This window comes from Haematobia irritans, chromosome 4 (genome assembly GCF_050003625.1).
Source record: "Haematobia irritans isolate KBUSLIRL chromosome 4, ASM5000362v1, whole genome shotgun sequence".
Lineage (NCBI taxonomy): Eukaryota > Metazoa > Arthropoda > Insecta > Diptera > Muscidae > Haematobia > Haematobia irritans.
The window spans coordinates 3031575-3054924 of NC_134400.1; the positions used below are offsets into that span (position 1 = coordinate 3031575).

Below are 23350 nucleotides of genomic sequence, written 5' to 3' on the forward strand. Positions count from 1 at the left end.
GTGTAAAATTACACCCGGTTTCCAACCAGGACTGTAACATCTGTATGATAAGCTGACATGTAGTGGTTCCAAAATCATTGCTGGTATCTTAAGTTTGTCCAGCTTCCTTTATCCATTAAAATATTTTAAACTTGATTTTTCGGCCAATTAGAATAAATTGAATTCTTTAAATACATTGTGTCTACTTCTCATTTTGCCCATTCATTCATGGGACGAAGAAGGAATACAGTTTCAGTGACTGTACAGGTATGCGTGAGTAATAAACACACACTCTGCAAAATCAATAACACCCACACAAATGTCCAAAAATGTACCAAATATCGCAATCGAGTGTATGTGTGGAGAAAAACCATGGAGACTGTAACTAAAATTCACAGTAATACAAAAGCTGCCGCCCACATAACCTATCAACAAAGAAAGCCTCTTTCGCCCAGACCTTACCCACTGAATTTACGCTGGAGGGCAAAAGAAAAACAAAACCAAAGCTACACCGCGTGGGTGGCTGTCATGTGTGCGTAAAGTAGCACAAAAAAGGAAATTTTCTGCTATGCCCCTTCTGATGACAAAACTTTTCTGATGGGATGATAAACTCCGTTTTTAAACATCAATAAATTCAAAAAATACAAAAATAAAATGAATCAAAGAAGACGAGTACAGAAATAGATTCACCAAGGTTTTCGTTGTGCCATTCATAATTCAGGGGTGGTTTGGGGTGTTATAGCTCATCATACATCTCCTCCTCCACACTATTTTACAATGCTTTTCTACCATACTTCGGTATCACAGACAGACGCGTTATGTACGAATTCTGCTTTACTCACGAGGCGTAAAACTGCACAAGTTTTCATTCATAATTCAGTAACGGCAACAATACGGTACGACTACCAAGCTGCGTTAACTACAACGCCGACGTAGGCAGCAGTATGTAAAAAAACAAACGCCCACAAGTTCGTTCGCATGCATTTGTTGTTGTTTTGTAGTATTTTTCAACGCAAATATGCCGACCCCTCCCAACATAAAGGCCCATTCATACTCTTTGGTCACCATGACATTTTTGGGTAGTTACCTACATTTTTGTTGTATTACGAGTATCTATTAAAGGTTTTTCTGTATATTCAGTTAACAGAACGCACTACACACACGAAGTGGGACGACAAAAAAGCTCTGTATATAAAAATTCACCCACCCAAGAACAAAGAGGAAGTACGGGTACGACGCATGATAGCAGAAAAGTACAAACAAATAACAACTTTACACTTCGAATTCGTACGAGAACAGCAGTGACTCGCAACGGATTTGGACAGCAAACGCGTAGGAGGATTGCGTTAGTGAGCTGTAGTTGGGTTTGGGTTATCCACAGCCATGACGGGGTCTATATTAAGCATTAGGTTAGATTTGGCAATGTCATGAAATGTTTGCTGAATAAAAACCAGACAGACCGTCTAACCATTTTTGATTAAGACCAGTATACACCGAAAAGGCCTGCTACGTGGGAGTGTTTTCTTCGTAGTACATATACAGAAATATTATTCCAGCGGTAGAAATACGGAAAGGAGGATTTCAATCCTAAATGCAAACATAAAATGAAACAACGAAAAATGTGTGATCACCCCCACTCTGTGTAATATTCTTAACCAAGCATACAGGACAAATGCGCTTCCATCACAGAAAAAAAATTCACGAAAATTTTTCGAATTAAAATTTTAATTGAAAATATTCAATTAAAAATTTAAATGATTCAACAAATTTTTTGATTGAAACAAAAAATAATCACAAAAATTAATAGTATCAATCAAATTTTTAATTGGATCAATTAATTTTTTACTTGGTACTATCATTTCTTTGATTGAAGACATTTCAATTAAAAACTTAATTGGATCAATTAATTTCGTGATTGAATCAGAACTCTGGAATGATTGAAATACACGTACGGTTACCACTCGTGCCAAAATTAACCTAACAAAATTAAAAAAAATACTAAAAACTACCAAATAAAAAACCTTTTTTTGAAGTTTCTGAATCGTTAGTAAATGAAAATGTTTTTCCTTCGAAAGAAATGTTTTATTATTTTATCTTATTTATTTCACAAAAAGTGAAAACTCACTCACAATAGACTTTGAAAATTTTTAAAAAAATTAAAACTTTTAAAAACGTTTAATTTATAGAAAAATTGTCAAAATTTCATTTCTTTAGAAAATTTGGTTAAAATTGTATTTGTTTAGAAAAATTTGTTAAAATTTAATTTCTTTAGAAAAATTTATTTCTAAAGAAAATTTTGTCAAATTATTATTTCTATAGAACATTTTGTCAGAATTTTATTTCTACAGAAAATCTTGTCTAAATTTTTATTCCTAAAGATAAAATGGAATATTTTGCAAAATACCAAGAATTCTAGCAATCTACCAAACAGTAGAATATCTACCATTTTCGGTAGAATTCAACCAACTGAATACACGCCACTGTAGTAGAAAACTTGTTCGTGAGCGAAATATGTCGCAGGAACGGATTAAAAAAAAAAATGAAGCTTGGACATAAAGCCAAAAGGTTGGCACTAAAAATGCCAAAGTCTCAAGAAGGCGCCGAGGAAATACCGCAAAGCCACCTTCGTGTACGTATGATGGGTTTATCAACAATAACTCGCGCCAGTTCGAACAAATCTAAACAGACCCTAAGGGTTTGATGTTAAAAAATATTTAAAAAAATAAAGAAATATGGCATTTTCCTTTATTGCGTTACATATCAACCACCCTGTATATAGATACTTAAATACGAAAAGTAAGTTGTTAACTCTGTATGCAAGTATGTGACTAAATGCCACGAACTTATGTACATTTTATGTCCACCAGCCATATACGATACATACACTTATCCAAATGTGGTTCCAAATTGTTCCGCATTTAACCTTTGTTGGCCTGGGACAATTAGTTTCATTCAAGTAAATTGACCGAACGACAATTCATTCAGAAATACGACAAAACACACCCAGTAACAGAGTAGTGGCAGCAATATTTGACTAGCTCCACTCATCCATGCATCTACCCTTATTCTGGCAGTCACTCTCCAAATTAAAAAAAAAAAGAAATACATATCTAGGAACAAAAATGCTCAATGAGGTTGAATGTTTAATAAAACTTCTGGAGCCAAAGTAGTTACAGAGCGCTATTGTTACTACAGTTCCATACATACATACCGACATACATAAGATTATCACTCCTTGTTTCTCTTGCCGTAGGTTTGTTCTCATTTCAAACAAGGTTCATAGAAATGAAATGTTGACAAAATTGTAGAACACTTGTTAGTATTTGGTGAAAATATTTGTTTGATAGAGAGGAACGTAGAATGGCAAAGAGTATCATAGACTCGCAAAATCAAAAAAAAAATTTAAAACCTAAAGACAGTGGAGTGATATTTTATGGTATCTAAGGTCAAGGGTTATAGTTCAGAGAGAATGGACAATTTTTTTTTAAATATCAGAATTGTTTTAATTATGATGCTTCTAATGAATTGGTTTCTCCCAAGACAGATAACATTTTAATTGTAAAAGTAGGTGAGCTGACACCAATACCATATACCGGTACTATTGATCAGACAACGAAGTCACGAATCACGTCACCGATTACTTTTCGCAAACAACATTTGAAATATACCCCCCGAGATATTTACATAAATGTATAAATTAGAACTTCTCTTATTCTATTACCCTTGGTCCAGATTATACCTTTGTTTTGTTGCAAATGTTTTTATCCTCATTTAGGGGCTTATATCTTCAGGAATATTAATTGTACACAATTTCTGATGGAGGATACTTATGAATGCACTGAATGAAGTGTTTAATATTCTGAGGAAAGAAATGTTAGACGAGCAAAGTTTTCTTTTGATGCTACAAAAGTCTCTGTAAAAGCAAATACAAAATATTGGAGATAACAATTGCAAAGCTTATCACAAATTTGTTTGTCTTAAATTTCGTTCCGAAGAAACGTATTTTTTCTTTGGGTATATGCCAGACAGAATTTGGGCGTTACTAGTTATTGTTGTTTTAGGGAATTACATGTTAATGATAATAGGTTAACATATTTTCCTTACCAAAAAGTCAATTACAACACTACATTGAAAGAAAAGATTTCCTTTTCAGAAATTTCATTTCTCTAAAAGTTCATACCGCAGGAATGTAGTTTTCCTTTGTATTTATATTCTTCGGAAAATAGTTGATCATACACTAACGATGACAGTAACAGAGAATTTGTTCACCAGCAATCTCATGCTTATTATGATTCATACGAAAATTTGCCGATAAAAGATCATATACAATTGTTTAACCTTCTCTAGAAACTATACGTACTATGTCTTTCTACGAATGATATGTAACATAAACATTCAAATCGTATGGCACAAAGTGCTACGAGAATTTGTTTATATCATTTGTCTTCTGTTCATTGTGTTTGATTTGAAATTATTGGGAAAACTCATCGTTTGATGAATAATCTAAAAATATACATAATGAAATTTCGCGTAGATATGGAATGGTCTCGGCGATAGAGAATTTTGTGGGTGGAATGCACATGGAGAAGGGTCTCATTTAGATTTGAACATCACCTGTTCGATTAGAACCATGAGAAAATACTTTGATTTTTTTTTCAATAATTTAGACGTTTTCAGCAAAAAATAAACATCCATATATAAACCAAAAGATGAAATAACAAAACAAAAGAAAAAAAACATCGTAGGAGTGATTCATAAATCAGTGTGTGTGGGCGGAAATGGAAGGGAGAACAAACTATGAATACAATTCTGATTTGTAAATTTCTGGCCATATAAACTATGCTTCAGCGTTTATTATGACTAAACCCGTTTGTCCTATATCTACTTATTGTTTGCAAAATACAGGCCTTAACCCATCGGAATACAACTTGGTCTAGAGAATGGTCATTGAATAAACTCAGTAACCATCACATAGGTTTAGATTCCCTCAGGAACGTACCCAGTGGGTTTTGCCAACCCAAAATTAAGAGATAAATTTAAATTTCATTCGCTCACTATGTTGGAATTGCTGGCAGGTTGATCGATATAAAAATCAATCAATTAAATTGTAATTAGCCCACTTAAGTGTTTAATTAACATCAGTGATTGAAAGTTAATTTAATAAATTTCTTGTGAAAATCCCAACCAGAAACTACTCATTTTCAAAGAAATACGTTCTGTTCTAAGGTCATAAACAACGGTGATTATATGCGGGTTCACTATCGAGAAGGCATGTACTTGAATCACGAATGTGAACGAAAAAAATTTCAATCCACAATTACGTTGCAATAGTGGAAACATTAATTCCATTGAACCCATGTTTGTAGCCCATTGCGCTAAATATTTTGCAATACATAACCATTTCAAGTAATTTCGAACGTGCCTGCTATTTTGCCCCACATCAATGCTTTTTATTGGTATTTAGCATAGAAAAATTCTCGACCGGAAGGTAACATAATTTTACATACAACAAACACACGCCCTCATATACATCCGTTTACTCATAGCCCCCATGTATTTCCGTTTGTAGCCTTTCAGGAATTCTTAAGAAATGATATATGCATGCTTCCATAATAGTCATGGTAAATTCAGTCAGGCATTGTATTCAATGAACTCATGTATGTGCGATATTCAATTCACTGCAGTCTCTTCTGTTATTAAAAAGTTCATTCACAAGCGAATTGAAAAGTAGGCAATCATGGGAAGTGTGAATAGCTGGTTAGTCATAGTTTAAGCCATGTACAAGTGCAGAGTAAAACAACTTAGACTTCGGTATCAGGAAGTCCATAGAGTTTTGTCCATAATGCTCGAATAATAATTAGAAATAAATCATGCATTTGGGCTTGCGCGAAAAATTGAACTAAGTTATTCTCCACATTTTGGGACTTCCACAAAGCGTTGTTAAAACCAGAAAATTTAATGCCCTGGTGTTTTTTATATACAACTCACGAAATTACACCCTCTGATAGATGATAAAAATGAACTAAAAGTAAAGAAAAAAATCATTGGCACCAAATCATAACCATTTTAACCATGGTTAGGTTAGGATAGGTATAGTGACAGCCCGATATTTCAGGCTCACACTGAAAAAAATATTTACGTGATATTAAAGTTTACGCAACCTCAATTTTAGGATGCGCAATTTACACACTATTAAGGACAAATTTCTTTAAAATAATGAAATTTTAATTAAAAGAAAGTTAATAATCTTTGCTTCAAGAATTTTTTTCATTAAATTTAGGACACACCTTTTGAAAATTTGCGTCCCTTCGTTAAAGTTGCATGTCTTTAAACTAAGGCAAATTTTCCTTAAAGTAATGAAACAAATTTTGTTTAAAAAAATCGTCCTTAAATTAACTGAAATATTGAATCTTTAGATTTAAGATAAAAACGCTTCAAATATAGGCTAAGACTTATTTTGAGGATTTGGTTTAAAGTTTTTTTGGAATTAAGAAAATATTTGTTAATTCGAAGTATCCGTCATAAAAATTTCCTTATTTTAAAGAATCCGCATCTTTGGCTCGGAATTAATACCAAAATCTTTAAAGAAAGGTCAAAATCTTTGGATTTAAGTAAACTTTTTTTTTTTGAGTGCACAAGGACTATCCAGTCCATTGTAATACTATAATGGTGAACTTCTATCTTACACATAAAAATAGTCTGTTGTAAAAATAAACTAGTATTTATTGCAAAAATTCTATTTTGTTTTAATTTATTTCTAAACTTCTGTAAGAAATTTTCCCCAGCCCAACGATTTTTTCTTTATTCCAAGTATGTCTCAAACATTTTTGGAATTAAATGACAGTACAATTTCAATGATATATAAATTAGTTCAATTCTAACTAAAACAGAAGAAGTTTTTCGTATACTTCTCAAAAATAGTAAGAATGAACTAAGGCGTGGTTAAAATGGGAATGATCTGGCGCCTAAGATTTTTTCTTTATTTTTAGTTCATTTTTGCTTTTCGAGAAAGATGCATTTCGTAAATGGTAGTCAATAATCCCAAAAATGTCGGAAATTTTTCGCACTAGATAGTTCATTTTTCCCATAATGTAGTTGAAACACTCAGAAATTTCACCAGCATTACTGAGAGGGGATAATCCACCGCTGAAATTTTTTTTTGGCGTTTGGTCGAAACTGAGTTTGAACCTACGACCCTGTGTATTCAAGGCGGGCATGCTAACCATTGCACCACGGTGCCTCCCATACTGTAGTTCGTTCTATTTTTTGGAATTGTACGAAATTTTTCTTTTACTTTTGTTCATATTGAACTTATGTGTACGGTCATTGAACTTTATACCCACGTTTAGTTCAAAAAGAGTTTGAAACATACTTAAAGAAAGTAAAATTGCATTGGGCTGTGGAAAATTTCGAAAAACGCAATAAAATCTAATTGCAATCAAATATTTTTTTGCATTAAAAATAAGCTAAATTTAGTGTTATTTTAACTACGGATTTTTTCAGTGTAGCTACGGTTAAGTTTTAGATAGTTTCTATTAAATATATAGTTCCTCACAGTGTATAATAATAGTTTGTCATAAATTTTAGTTTATTTGTTCCAAATAAAAGTGAATTTCATTGTTTAAAGTTTCGGTGAAAAAAATAGCTATACTATTGTGTGTATGAAGAGATATATCTCTTCATATATTTGTTTATTGACAAAATCTACTCAGAGTTTCACCACGATCGAGAGAGCGTATACAGCAATACTGGGTTAAATATTTCGCTTCAACTGTTGTTGCTTTTGTGTTCACTATGTGATCAACTGTGGGGTTTTGTCATTTCACTTCTTTATGACATTAAATTACATTGTTTTGGAATTCTACCGGAAGTTGTAGGCGAGTCATTTGCCGGCTTATTGTTATTGTTGTTGTTTATTGTAGCATGTATTAATGACACTCTCTGGGATTTTTGTTGTTTCTACTGTCGCTCTTAAATTATTCGTATTTAGTTGATTGCTGTCATCATTGTGTGTACAAGATAGGGAGAATGAGTATAAATGTCAAAAACTTCCGTTAATGAAATTAATTTGCATATCAATACAAGAAATACCGCCAATGTATGAAAAAAAATACCCCATTCACAAAAAGATGACATAAAAGAGAATACACGTACGTACTCACATTCAATGCCCACAAATATTGTGAAATGGAAAAAAAAGCAGGAGCGTTTTTGCAATACAAACCGAGTTTCGGATTAGTTTAATGCAGGTAGTGTGGGCGACAAAACGACAAACAGTGGAATGACTAAGATTTTGGTGTTGTGCAGACACGCACTTCGTCATCGTTTTGTCGTTGAAATGTATGGATGGCGGTCAGTCGTTAATGCAGCGAAACAATTGCAAATGAATGGACATCCAGTCACTTAGAACAACAAAATATGCCAACATCTATGTCCGTCCAACTCCTACTTATAGACCTACTTAATGTGGACACAATCATTTGTAGTAAGCCCGATCAGTTGTCCGACAAAATTCGCCGCATGGCTCGATTACTTGCTTTTCTTTTCCGTTTTAAGATGCCTGGGCGTACATGTAAATACGTTTGTGTGTCGGTTTGACCCACACTGAAACGTGAATATGCAAAAATTTACGCTAAATTTTAGTTCATTCAGTCAGTTAAACAAACGAGCAACAAAGCTTGCTCACTTACACTCAAAAACGAACACATGTATAAACAAAGCTGACGCACGTGGATTGGCGGCACTCAGGTGACGATGGAATGAATGAATGAGTGAGTTAGCGAACAGATGAGTGTTTGATGGAATGAATGAAGTCTTGTCGCAAGTGCTAAACCCACGTCTCTATCGATTTGTTCAAATGTCATCGTCGTCAACACTATTGACGATTGTTTTTGACAATGTTCATATTTACTATTGGTTTTGTTGGTGGTTAGCATGTTGGCTTTTTATACTTGATTTCATGTGGGTTTTGAGAACCGATTAAAAATATGACATAGTACCAATAAGAGTTTTAAATCTCCCCATATTTGACACACATAAATTATAATTAAAAAACTTACCTTAAATCACTAAAAGCAATCTTCCCAACATTCGAATAGCATGATATGCCTCTGCGGTGACTTATCCCCTCTCTGTGATATTTCTGAGTTCGAATACGAATACGAGATCTCTTATCATTCACCTAAAAAATAGAAAAGGGCAGCACTCATTAACACACAGAAAAAAGTAATCTACATTATGGGAAAAATGAACTATCTTGTGCTAAAATTGTATTCCAAATTTTGAGATTCATTAAATTAACGAAAATTTTTCGATATTTTTGGATTTTTAATTACCATTCACGAAATACATCTTTCTCGAAAAGAAAAAAATAAAGAACAAATCTTAGGCGCCAGATCATTTCCATTTTAACCACGCTGCACTTCATTCTTACTATTTTTGAGAAGTGTACGAAAAACTTCTTCTGTTTCAGAATTGAACTAATTTGCATGTCACTTAATTCATAATATTTTTGAGACATACTTGGAATAAAGGAAAAAATCGTTGGGCTGGGGAATATTTCTTACAAAATTTGAAAAATAAAATATAACAAAATAAATTTTTTCCAATATATATTAGTTCATTTTAGCATGAGTTTTACAACAGACTTTTTCTATGTATGACCTCCAGAAAAAAGACAACGATTCTTTTTATAGCCGATTTAACTTTATTTTAGTGCATGAAAATTAGATTATTTTAGTTAAATCTTGCCACATATGAGAACATTTTTCTTATTTTTTTGCTTACTTTAATGACGCGAACTGCAAATGAGAAAAAAGTTTTATATAAATGAAGTACACAATTTTACTATATATGAAAATAGTTCATACTTTCCTACAAATGGGTGAAGTTTTTGAAACTATGTACTTTAATTGTGTCTGTCTAGAACTTCATATAGCGCTTTTTTCTTCCAGAATATGAAATTTTTTTTAAACAACAGAAAAAATGTATTATTTTTAATAACTTTTATTCAATGTGACAAAAGTTATTAACTTATTTGTATCATATTACTAAATTAGTTAGTTAACATTTTCTAATATAAACCATGTAGAGGTTTTGATGCGGTATAATTCCAATTTCCCCAGAAATAATAACGCGCAAGATTTCTAAATAAAACGTTATAAACTTTATTTAGCAAATTTAAGTTTACACAATATATTTATAGATTAACAATCGTTAATGCCTCAGGCATAAACACAAGTGACTGCTTTCGCCAAGTGTTGTTTTCGTCGTCAAAGCAAGATTAAAGACAACCGGCCACGCTAATGCGTTCCCCAAGTAGTCTTAGCTCTTACCTCAACGACTAGTAAGCCAGTAACAAAGCTTTATGCTTCTACACGCAAAGAAAAAAAAAACGTTGGGAAAACGTGTACCGAAAACGTTTTTCTTTTGTTGCTTCGAAAATTTTAAACTATTATCACCAAAAAAATTCGTTTGTTACAAAATTTTTATTTTTTCAATACAAAAAGTTATTTTTGAAACAACAACACAGTCCATTTCGTTTATATCAAACACTGTTCTTTTCTGACTTTAGGTCTTTAATAAGACACATTTTACAGTTCAAAATTTAATATAGTACAATGTAATGTTGAACATTTGTTCGGAATCTTCCGAACATATCTGGAATACATATATAAAAAAAAAAAAACAAAAAAAAAAACTTGGTCGAAGCAGGGATCGAACCCACGACCCTTGGCATGTCGGACGTAGCAACCACTGCTCCACGGTGCCAAACTAAATGTTTGTTTCTGTCAAATAAACTTTGTTTATTCGGTTCGTGGGCGCCGCAAGCTATGCTATATAAATATAACTTATATGGATAATTATCTATTGCTGACCATAATAGGTACATATCTCAGTGGTTAGTGTGTTGGCTTACAAAGTGCATGGTCCGCGGTTCGATTCTCCGTCCAGGCGAAAGGTAAAAAAAAAATTAAAAATTTATAAAATCGTATAATTTCTTCTACATTGTTTGTATTACAGAAAAAGGTGCTAAGAACTAAATAACTTCGTGGAAGTGAGAAAGATGTGAGTGAAAATGAGTTAGTATTTTTTTGAGTTAGTCTTTATGAAATTGTTTTTACATCCTGGACAAGAATAAACGTTTATCACAAAAAGTATATACTTTTCTTCCAAATACACTTCCTTTCAGCGAAAAGCAAATGAGAAAGGAACTTTGTTTGTCTAAAATTTCGTTTGGGAGGAAAGAATTATTTTTTTGCGTGTATGCATCTCCTTTTATAATAACACAAAACGATTTACAATAATTTCTCAATAAACATATGAGCATAAGCGTAGGAAGGCCTCTGGGGAGGGGGCTTAGACCCCCCCAGAAAAATTTTAGCCCCCCCAGAATTTGAAACTCTATTTATGATTTTCCATTTTTCAATAAATGTCAATAGTTTTTTTTTTAATTTTTAGAAAAATAAAACAAGTATATACAATTGCACAAAGTTCCGCTAATGACTTTCATGAACAATCGAATTACTTGGGTTGTGGTAGCAGTTACCGATGGCAATGTTTGAAGTCAGATATTTATGAAATAAGGCTGTGGTTGAACTTATGATTGATTTAGTTTATTCAATCTAATTAAAAAAATAGTAATTGATATTAAAACATTCTTTCATAAATTAATATCTTAATAATGGTGCGAAAAAGCGTTGCCTAAAAAGTAGTGAAAATGTTCTTTTTGGGTCTAGAAGTGGTGCAAAATTGGCATAAAAGCAATGAATGTAACATGAGCTTGTCATAGGACAAATGTTCACCGTTTCAACAGCCGTTGCAATGAATTTGCATCACTTCTTAAGGTGAGATCCAAATTCAGTGTTTTGAATGTGAATTAAAAAATTTTGTGATATTTTCCCAAATAAATAATTTTTATATTGTTTTTATGATTTTTAATGCATTCTGACGCTTGTTTGAAACGTTTTTCCTCGAATAATTTCGAAACATCGATTTTTCTATAATGGATTTAGCAGTTTTGTGGCAAAATTTGAATAATATGTATCAATTTATTTATTCTTACTCTTTTTTTAAACTATTTGAAAAAAAGAAAACAAAAAATTACACATTAAAATATGACAAAAAAAAAGTACAAAATGAAGTAGTTAAAATAATTGAGGACATTTTTGGAAGTACTTTTAAAGTTGTGCCTTTAGAACAACTCACAATTTTCTTGCTGGGAAAAGTGTGGAACTACTTTTAGTTGCTTTATTATAAATTAATTGTCGAGTTATTTTGATGCCCAATTTTTTATTCAATTTTATGAAATAAAACATTAATTGAACCTATAAGTTCAGTCTATAAATTTTTAGCTGGGGGGGCTATAGCCCCCCCTAGGAAAATTGTCTAGCTACGCTAATGCATATGAGAGTAATGATAGATCATAAACATATGCACACAAGTGAGAATCAAACAATTAGTTACTCAAGTATTCAATTTAACACTCAAAATAACTCTCTTTCTCTTTTGTTTGTTAAATATTACTAGCTTCATACACTCAATTACAATGCGACATAAAAGTATGCATCATAGAAACAAAATAGAAACGATAGAAATATTTATCTTTTCAATGTATGTAAATTTTAGTGATGAAGTATATAAATATAAGAAAAATATAATAAATGCATGTATAATGATTTAAATATAAAAATTAAATATTTCGTATAATAATAACATGCGCTACAACCTACATATTCTTTCATGGTGGGTTCACGAGTATGTATTATTTTCCTTGAGTTTTACTGAACTTGAACTGATAGCGAATATACTATAGGGTCGATTAAATGATTTCAATGCATGTTTGGGCATGTCAAGGTCAAATTCACCCAACACTTTACCCAACACCATCTACAATCTTAGTATATTCACTACAAATACTACGCCAAAATAGTGGCGGCCAACACAAATACACCACAAATGTCCATGTACAAGGACATTCAAAGAACGACACTAGCATTTCATTCAGTTTTTCTAGTTTATCTCTTACGTTATATTTCGCACACAATGAACCTATTTTGAAGGTTTTAGATTGTCAGTTGTATACGTGTGCCAGAGTAACACCAGAAAAATGTGTCTTTTAGATCTTTAAAGTATTATCGCCCATTTTTGTTTTAATTTTGGTCAACATTTTTTCAATTTTATTGAATTTAGGTCATTTTGATTTTTAACTATCGGTTAACAAAAGGTAAATATAAATTCACATACAGTGGCGTGCAGAAATGTGTACATAATTATTTTTTTTTTTTCAATTCTAAACGAATAAAAAAGCAGCAATAAAGAAACTCAAAATAATTTATATTTTTCTTTATTCCTTCTTCAATTCTAAATAAAACAACAAAAAACTCAAAACAAAAAGTAAAGAATTCAGAGATATAAATAAACATAAAAAAACTCGCATGTACTCAATTTTGCAGTTTTCTATACCGGTGTCAGTTGGAACATTTTCTAGTACTTGGTCCATATCCCGTTATTTTTTAATATCATATTTATACGTTTTGGCATACTTTCAACCAATTTCCGTATAATTTCATCTGGTATATTCTGCCATTCAAGCTGTACTCGTTTCCACAGGTCTTCTAATTTTGATGGAGCTGATTTGTACAATCCCAGCCATCTTCCCACGATTGACCATAAATTCTCAATCGGGTTGAGGTCGGGGCTTTGCGCTATTTACAAGATACAGATCGCAACATCTGGGAGTCGAATATTTACCGAATTTAAACCGATTGAACGCAGTAAAATGGAAACAAATTATGAAATTCGTCGAGAGCACAGTATCCATAAAACAGTCATAGGGTTATAATCAGAAAAACTAAAACTGAAAATAAAGCGGCTTAGAAATCGGTTAATTTGTCTCCTCCTCTCAACTTAACCAAACCCAGGAATTGTTGAAGGTTTCAAATGTATAAGGTGCCTATCATCAAAGGATTTTATACCCTTAATGGTAAAAATGATGTTAATTGGAGTTTCATTTGATTGTACCCCCGAACAAAAAGCCCGAAGTTACGTATCAGTGATCTCGAAATGGAAACAGAGAGCAAATATGGTCACCTCAAAAATGTATGTTTCAAGAGCATAATGTTATTTTTGGATGGGGAAAATTATTAACAAATTTAAGAGATTGTTTCGATTACAAATCAATTAAATTGATGATTAAATTATTAAATGCAATTCACATTGTATAAAATGAAATAAAGAAAAAAACTGAAATAAATCCAAGTTATCCTTATTATATTTACTACTTAATTTTATAATATATCAAATTAAATTAAAGTAAATGAATTTATTATTTTTTTTAATAGCATCTTCATTTAATTCAAAACAAATAAATTGAAGAAAAATCAATCAATTGCCCTCTTAACATAGTGATTCATTTTAACGGCATATATTTATCTTTTGCTTCGTCGATGCCAGGCATTTCATTCTCCTTTTTGACGTCACACATACTGGTCATGTCACAAAACGTTATTCACTCATAAACTAAACTTTGTGAGTGGGGCGATTAAGATACTAAGTATACAAAAAAATATTTCATGCAAGCTTTACAAGAGGAGGTCGGCCATACTCACCGTTCATACTACTCGTCCTCCTACTTCTCCCTGACCAGAATCCATGCCAAAATGTGTTCCAATTATTTTATCCAATTAAATGGATAAAATAATCTGTTTTCAATAAAAAGGTTAACAGCCTATTTCTGATATCCGAACGAAAACAATTGTGAACGAACGGCAGTCACTCACTTTCGTCTAGATTTGGGTTTCTCTAACTTCCTTTCGTTCGTTCTCATGGCTAACGTTACTGTCAAATGCTAGCATTACGAGATCTCCATTATTTCAATTTCCTGAAAAAGGCCCATAGATTTTAAAAATGATTTTCCATAAAATTCAATATGGCATCGCCGTTCATTTGGCAAACATTTCCCGCTTTTGATATTTGGTTTAGCTCAATAATTTTTTTTTAACAAATTAGCCCGCGTAGAGAGATAAGAATTTGTATTTCCATATTTCTACAATAATTACAGTTCAGTTGTCCGATATAATTAACTTTTATCACATATTTATAATAAAAGCTTTAATCAATTTATCAATTATTAAGTTTTTCCTATTTATAAATGCTTTTTTCCATAAAACGAAAGGTCTTTACCAAGTGAGTGGTTTTGACATTTCAGTTCGTCAAAATGCGAACGAATCGAGTTAGAGAAACCCAATTTTAGAGCTTACGTTACGTCTTCGTTCGCATTGACTTTCGTTTCGATACCCCTCGGAGAAACCAAAATCAGCTGTTATTCGTTTTGTATGCGAACGAAGACTAGAATTCGGATAGCAGAAATAGGCTGTAAGTTTATTGAGTTAAGTTGTTTATTTCTATGAAGAATTCAAACTGTTATCACAAAAAAAAATTATAAAAAAATATTTCAAAATCTCTTTCGATTTCGTTTATATTAATTACGGTCCTTTTCTAATAAACGAGTTTCTTCTGTTTTGTAGAACCCAAGAATTGTATTAAATAAATCGTGTGTAAGATATGGCGTTTGCAACTAAAGAAGCTTGTTTTCTTTAAATAAAGTTTTTTGAATCTTGTGTTACAATGCTACAGTCTATAAATAGAATTGCTGTATGCGTAAAATGATGTACGTTGGTTTAAAATTTCCTTTGGGAGGGAAGAACTTTTTTCCATGTAAGTGGTGTCATACACAGTGTGAAACTTGCTTCTGGCTGGTGTATAAAGCCAGAAGCATTCATAGACTAAGGAAAAACACCGTAAAGATATTTGAACCAATGAGAGGCTATACTGCTGGAGGTTGGAAAATTCAGGATACTGAAATAAACCTGCATTGTAGCGAAACGGTAACATTCCATATGTGAGACTGATGAAGCTTCATTTTCAAGACTTAAGAGAAAGGAATTGAAGCAATTTGGTTCAGACTTTCCCAATATGTCTAGTTAGATTCTGTCACTATAAAGGAGTTTCGAGGCCCACGATTTTAGAGGAAGGAATTTTGTTGGTACATACATCACGATTGTCACAAGGAATATAATGGCCGCGAAACGTGTGTCACGGTGAAGCTTGTCCTGCGGACATTCGGGAAGTCTAAACGAGATATCTGAAATGAAGAAATTTCTCTCTAAACCTATACTCAAGTTCAGATAAATTTTGGCGGTATGGGAAACATAGAGTATAAGATTTTTATCGCAGCCGGACATGCGGCATGAGATAACAAATATCATGTTGAGTATGTCATCGTCATGTGAAGTTTTGTATATGACTGGGCTAAACTGGCGAGATGTTGGCCGCTATGGTCTGGCTTATTTTAGTCAAAGGTAGCCAAGACCAATGAGATAAATTCAAAAAATAAAAATATACGCTTACAATTTTCTGAAGAAAATACTTTTTTTTTGTTTTTCAAATACTTTTAATACTTAGGTAAATCATATATGGAATTCATTTCCGTTTTAAAAGTCGACATATGTGAATAAGAAACACACATATTGAGGTTTGGGTGAGTTGTTCAATTTATCACTAATGCAGAGGTGGATGGATGGATTTGTTTTTTTTTGTCGATTTGTTTTGTAACGCAAAAAGGCATGAAACTACACTAATTTACAAGAATTTTTGTAAAAATGGCTGCGCTTGATGTTATGTAGGAAAATATAAGACTGTTTACTGATTTCCAAATTTACACTAAAAGCTATCAAAAGTCCGTCTCCTGAAATCTTAAGATATATAAGCGAGAGATCCTCCAGAGAAGTCAACCGAGAGAAAGAGAAAAAGAGATTGACCAAGTCAATCATGGATGCTTTATAGCCGTGGACACGCAAAAAATTCGGTCGTAAACCGTGTTTTTTTCGCCAAACTTAAAATGCTAGCCGAAATCAGATACATAATTTCCGAGAAAATAACATTCTTGCGACACACATGTGATACGGTCCTCATCCAAAAATAACATCTGGGTACAGTCGCTGTCAAATAATTCGCCCGATGCCAATCCTATGAGGTTTTTATTTGGGTAGTTTTAGAGAGCACTGTCAGGATTCAAGAAGATTCCTGTATGTATGCAAATCGATCGCTAAGAAATAGGATCAATGTTATGATAGCCTGACCCCATAGTGGTTTAGGCCATGAAAATGAACCGTTATATATCATCGTCTTCATATTTATTTAAGGGCAAAACATCACATGAAATTTAAGACATATTTTCAACATTTAGATGTGAACTACAAAATTCAACAATCCAAGACCGAATGGCGAAAAGAAAGGAATCTTGTGTACTATTGGAACAATCGTATTCCCAACAAATCTAAGTCCAACTACAATCTCTACTATTACGTGATCTTATCTCCCGGGGCTTAAGTTTTTAGCATTTGTTGAGATCATTTTCCCTAAATATGCAATGAGGTCAATATTTATGTGCTTATTCTCCATTTAGTTAAACAATTCCAAGCCTTTAAAAGGCCGATTTAGCAAATTACAATGGACTACAATGCAGACCATAGGGACCCACCCAATTTAGCACCTCTTTATTATTTTTTTTCGAAATTGTTACACATATCAATAAATACTAATAAGGTCTTGTAAACTAGTGCTGTTTTAAGAGAAACTCAAATGCAAAAAAAAGCTTCGGCCAGTCATTCTCATTCGATTGATTTAATTCTGAAAATAAAAAGAACAACAAATACACAAAGCCTTTGAAATTCATCATCTCATGCCAAAAAGTGTGTAACGTGTGGCCGGGTGACTTGTATCTGTGAAAGAAAGTCCGTCCGCTTGGACGTCCGTCTGTCTGGCTGAAAACGTAGTTATTTGGCTTGTTCGCCTTGGCATGTACACAAAATATTTCGTATTTTGTGTTATTTTTAAGTCCTGCGTGGGTTTTCATTCATGAATTCGTGTTTACGTGCTCTTGGCCAATACTCAGGCGTTATCATGAACAAATACATACACGTGAAGCTCCACTTATATGTATGTATATGGCACACATCGACAACTCAGTTTATATCCATCTACTTGTGGAGTCCATGCCCCGCCGATACGTATTGCTCTAGGGGATGTCATATATATATGATGGGCTATCTCATCCCTGTTGAGAACGAAAAGAACAAAATCCAACAACCCCATGAGATGGCCGCAATCTGTGGAGAGAATTTTTTTGCCAATAAGGATAATAGCAGAGCGCATGTGTTGATTTTTGCTTTTTATTAAGTTACTGATGATAAATCGTTGACATGCCGTTACAGAACTCCAAATGTAAAATGTTCCAAAACGTTTGGTTGTGCAGGATTTCTGTATTGGGAATCCAAACAAACCAGTAGTAACAACAACTACTCAACAGGCACCGAGGCGGGAGGGATTGCTTATTTTGTAGAGTCATACACGCGCGTGTATTTGCTTTTGATATCCTTGAAATAAGTTCACCCTCTTCTGTGGCTTGTTGTTTTTGTACCGTGCCCTCGCATCGGAGGTCGCATGAGAATCTCTGCTCTCTCCCTCTGTGTTTGAAGTATCAGGGTCATGGATATGAATTTAACTTTGTATTTGGGTCTCCAAAATAGAGAAAACGTAAAGATTCACAACAAAAAAGAAGAGTTTTTGGATTTAAGCAAGGAGAATCGAGAGAAAAATCCTATGAAAAAATTCGGTCTGTGAAGGTGATTTGCTGGGCGGAAGCAATTTGCCCCCCTATGACACCACTACCTTAGTTGTCCGTGTTAAGTTGAAGGATACATTTTTTCGCTATGAAGCAAATCGTGACGGAACGAAAGTTTTCAACGACACCACTAAGAAGGGTCAATCTATAATGCTTTTCTCCATAAGGAAGTGACAAAAAACTTAACAAGCAGGAGTAGGATGATCCACATGGCAATGTGAAGTTTTTGTGGAAGGATTGTCAAAGGGGTGGTTAGAGTAGGTTCATCCTTGATAATAGTGCAATGAAGTTGTCAAGATTGCGGTAGGGTTGAAAGGAGTGAACATTACTTGAAAAGCCTCTTCAACTTCATGGATTTGAAGTGAATGTATTGCCAACGGTATATTAACCCTAACGTTGTACATAGCTCAGCAAAACGTGGCATAAGAAGGGACTGGTTTGAGCATGTAAAAACACAGAAGAGGTTTCAAACAACCAAAATTTGCCCTTCCTGTATAGTCAATAATTCGACCGTTACGAAACCTGGACTCTATGAAATTGTACCACATATGGAAATTTTGGCATTACTAAAGGCATAACTTGTTTTCTATGCAGGTGAGGATAAATTTAGCTTAGTTTAACACACTTCAAAGTTCTTGCTTGCTTAACCTATCGGAAGTAAGACACTAAACAGCCCACACGCAGAGAAGGAATAGGATCACCTAAAAAAAGTTCAAAATATATTTTTCTCGCCAAACATAACATGATTACCGAAATCAGATACATTATTTCCGGGAAAATAACATGGTTGCGACAAACATCTTACACGTTACTCGTTTTGAAACATGTTTGAGTGGACCATATTTCTTCTCTGGTCGCACCAGCATTAGCTGGTGCGCTTGTATGAATGTGGGGAATTTCTGAATCTTAAATGCCACCATCATTGATTACATTTAATAATTTCGTTTGATAAAATCTCGTCGTCATTATGATATATACAGTTTATGATTAAACATACTCCCTCTAGAAGATCGGTTCAAATGGTGAAGTTAACAAAGTTCAACTTCAAATTTCTACATAGGAGGCTACATCAGATTCCGGATCTTATAGATCCAGATCCTATAGAACCCTTTATGCTTAAGTTCGGAGAATCGTTTAATATGAGGGACGATAAAGGCAAATAAAGAAAAAAAATACGATAGCTTCATTATTGTAGTGTGATTACAATGAAAAGACGGACACAGACGATAGCTTCATTATTGTAGTGTGATTACAATAAAAAGACGGACATCGTTAGATCGTCTTGGGAGCCACCGTGGTGCAATGGTTAGCATGCCCGCCTTGCACACACAAGGCCGTGGGTTCGATTCCTGCTTCGACCGAACACCAAAAAGTTTTTCAGCGGTAGATTATCCCACCTCAGTAATGTTGGTGACATTTCTGAGGGTTTCAAAGCTTCTCTAAGTGGTTTCACTGCAATGTGGAACGCCGGCAGCACTCAGTGATAAGAGAGAAGTTCACCAATGTGGTATCACAATGGACTGAATAGTCTAAGTGAGCCTGATACATCGGGCTGCCACCTAACCTAACCTTAGATCGTCTTACACTTTCACCAAGAGTAGGAATGTATAAACTCGGCGTAAATAGATATTTCGATGTGCTACAAAAGGAATGGCAAACTTATTATACCCCCATCCTATAGTTGAAGGTATAAAAATATAACATATTCATACACAAAAAAATAATATCGTTGTTTGAACTTTGTTTTAGATACCGTGTAATGTACAAGGTACATTTGGAACTGTTTTTTTTTTTAGAGTTATGCTTTCGATAATCACCTTCCACATGAAACACCGAAATTCCCCAACTTACTAATTCCTTCATTTTTCGGAGTTAATTTTAAGATATTTTTTATTCTGTATTTACTCTTCTACCCACTGTAAACACTGGCATTTTTATGATGCGGCCACTGTGGCTATATGTACAACAAATCTGTTAAGCATAAACAGTTTGGTTTATTTTGCTGTCGGTGAGAATGTATTTGTTTGTAGAAATTGAAAAATTCAATGAATCGGCACACATACACATTTCCGTAACAATAGGAATATATCAATGAACTCATGCAAAAAGAGAAGTATTTACAAAAAGTAGAATAAAATCGAGAGCGAGAGATAAGTATGGAGAATGCATTAAAAACTCACAGAAATGTTGTTAATGATAACATTTTAAACCGATGGTACATTTTGAGCTGATTAGTACTTTTATTTTTTTCTTCTCACAATGAAAAAGTTGTCTTTCTTCTTGAGCACAAGTTACAATACTCAGTTGAAAACACGAAATACTAAATTTAATTTTTAAGATGGGAACTAAGTACGAGTTGAAACATTAAAATACAATTTAAAATAAAAATGAAAAGTAGAATAAAATTAATTGCTTTGGTTATTTTTATCACATTTCGTTTTGTGTTTTTCGCAAAGAGAACATTTGCTCAAAATTAAAATTTGTATTTCTGCGGTTTTAGTCGCAAAATTATTGTTCAAATATAAACTTTTTAATATTTAATTTGATTATAAATCATCTGGTGTATCAAAAATGTTAAAATTGTGGATAAAACAGGAAAATTGTAAAAACGAAACTCAGAGAGAATTTGGAATTCCCCCTATTTTCTTCGTTTATTCCTCATATTGGGAACTGTCAGACTGCGTTTGACACGGATGGGTCATCTATTAGTTAGTTAACATATCTATAGTTTACACACACACGAACACTTTGATTTGAAAAAGAAGAAGCATGACCACTAATTTTGCAAATAGCTTAGGATTAAAAAAAAAACTATTTTACAATGCTGTATTTTATTTTTTGGAACACAGCAATTAATTCTGGTGATTCCATTCGTTGCTACCACGTACTATACATGTTGGTTGAAGTGCTAATGCTTGTTTTGCAACATCAATTGCAGTGCCTCCTTTTGTTTACATTTTTTGTTGTCTTTACTCTCCCGATGCCCAGTACAAAAGAAACGATTGTAAAATGTAATTCTCCAAATAAAGCTTTTATTTTATTAACATTTGAGTTTAAATTCCATGTTATATATATTATTTATATTTCACCATATAGTATGGAGTTGCTAGATGGTGGTTGCTAGTTTATTACGGAAATACCACTCCATGTTATATTTTGTTTTGTCAACCGATCTGATAACATTTCTAAATAATAATGCGATCCACGTTTGTATTATAAATTCACAAAAATCAGTTTAATAAATTATTTCTTAATTCACATTGCAAATGGCGCCATGTTCTGAAATACTGACTACGCGATTTGCGACAGTTTTTCAACTCGAAAAAAAAAACAAAGTACCACAAATGGAAATTTCGCTAGTTTTTCTAATTTTTTGGTTTTGTATGGAGTTTCAACGCGAAAACCGAACAGAGCACCGGCCTTTATTTGTTAAAGAAAGATATATGGATGACGTTGACGTCAATCTCTGAATTCATTTTTTGTTGGCAATGCGCCACCATTTTTCGATTTTGATTTTGCTGGTTATCATGACGCTTTTGACTCTTTTTCTTTTAGATGTGTGGATGAATGGGAAGTTTTTGTGGCTTTACAGAAAATTAATTCAAAGTCAGTTGGCGTTGACAATATTCCGATTCACTTCATAAAGATGGTTTACCCGTTTGTGTCTGATGTTATTGTACATATTATAAATTCAATTTTTATGACTTCTGTCTTTCCGTCTGCATTGAAGTCTGCGCGTGTGGTTGCTCTGCCTAAATCACGGAAGGTGGAAAGTCTGAACGATTACAGACCTATTTCTATTCTACCTGCCTTGTCCAAAGTTGTGGAACATTTGATAAAAGATCAGATACTTGAGGGTGGAACTTGAGTTTTTGTGACAACCAGTATGCGTTTCGTAAGGGGTACAATACGACAACTTTGCTTCTTCGGATGACTGATGCTATTCGTGAGAAACTCAATGTGAATAAGTTGTGTACTCTAATTTCGCTTGATTTATCTAAGGCGTTCAATTCGGTAAATTATGGGCGAATGATCACCACACTTATTAACCATTTTAAATTTTCCATATCTGCATGTATGCTTATTTTTTCATATTTAAAGGGTAGGACACAATTTGTTACTTCCAATGGACTATCGTCGTCCATGCTTGAACTTCACTCTGGGGTTCCTCAAGGTTCGGTTTTGGGGCCTCTGTTGTTTTTTTTTTTGTATGTCGATGGGCTTCAGAGACTGTTAAGTTCTTGTGATTGTGAGTCCTTCATTTATGCGAATGATGTTTTTCTTGTTCTTAGTGGTGATCGTTCTGCCCCTGATTTATTGGAGGAGACTATGAATAGAACCTTACGGTTTGCATTGTCATGGACTAATGATCATTTTCTATCCATAAACTCATCGAAATCTAAGGCGATTATGTTTGGCATTTTAGACTATTGTTTTCCCGATTTAAATATTTCCCTAGGAGGTGAGAATATTCAGTTTGTGGGCATACATAAGTGTCTTGGGGTGGTGCTTGATTCTTCTCTTAATTTTAAACAGCACATTGATGCTGTCTGCTGTCGTGTTTGGAGTGGCTTGAGAATATTGTACTCCACTAATATTTACTTACCCAAATCAGTGAGGCGTAGGGTGGCCTACAGTATGCTGATGTCTCAAGTGATGTATGGTCTCGAAGTGGTACGATTGATA

The 23350-nt window shown here is 33.4% G+C and overlaps 1 protein-coding gene across 1 annotated transcript; it reads left to right on the forward strand.

Moving 5' to 3' along the window:
* The first annotated feature begins 910 nt into the window (after positions 1 to 910).
* Positions 911 to 1657, forward strand: LOC142234746 (uncharacterized). The gene is made up of 2 exons (XM_075305917.1): positions 911 to 1058; positions 1120 to 1657. The coding sequence occupies exons 1-2, from the start codon at positions 998 to 1000 to the stop codon at positions 1386 to 1388; spliced, it is 330 nt and encodes a 109-aa protein (XP_075162032.1). The 5' UTR covers positions 911 to 997; the 3' UTR covers positions 1389 to 1657.
* Positions 1658 to 23350: the final 21693 nt, after the last annotated feature.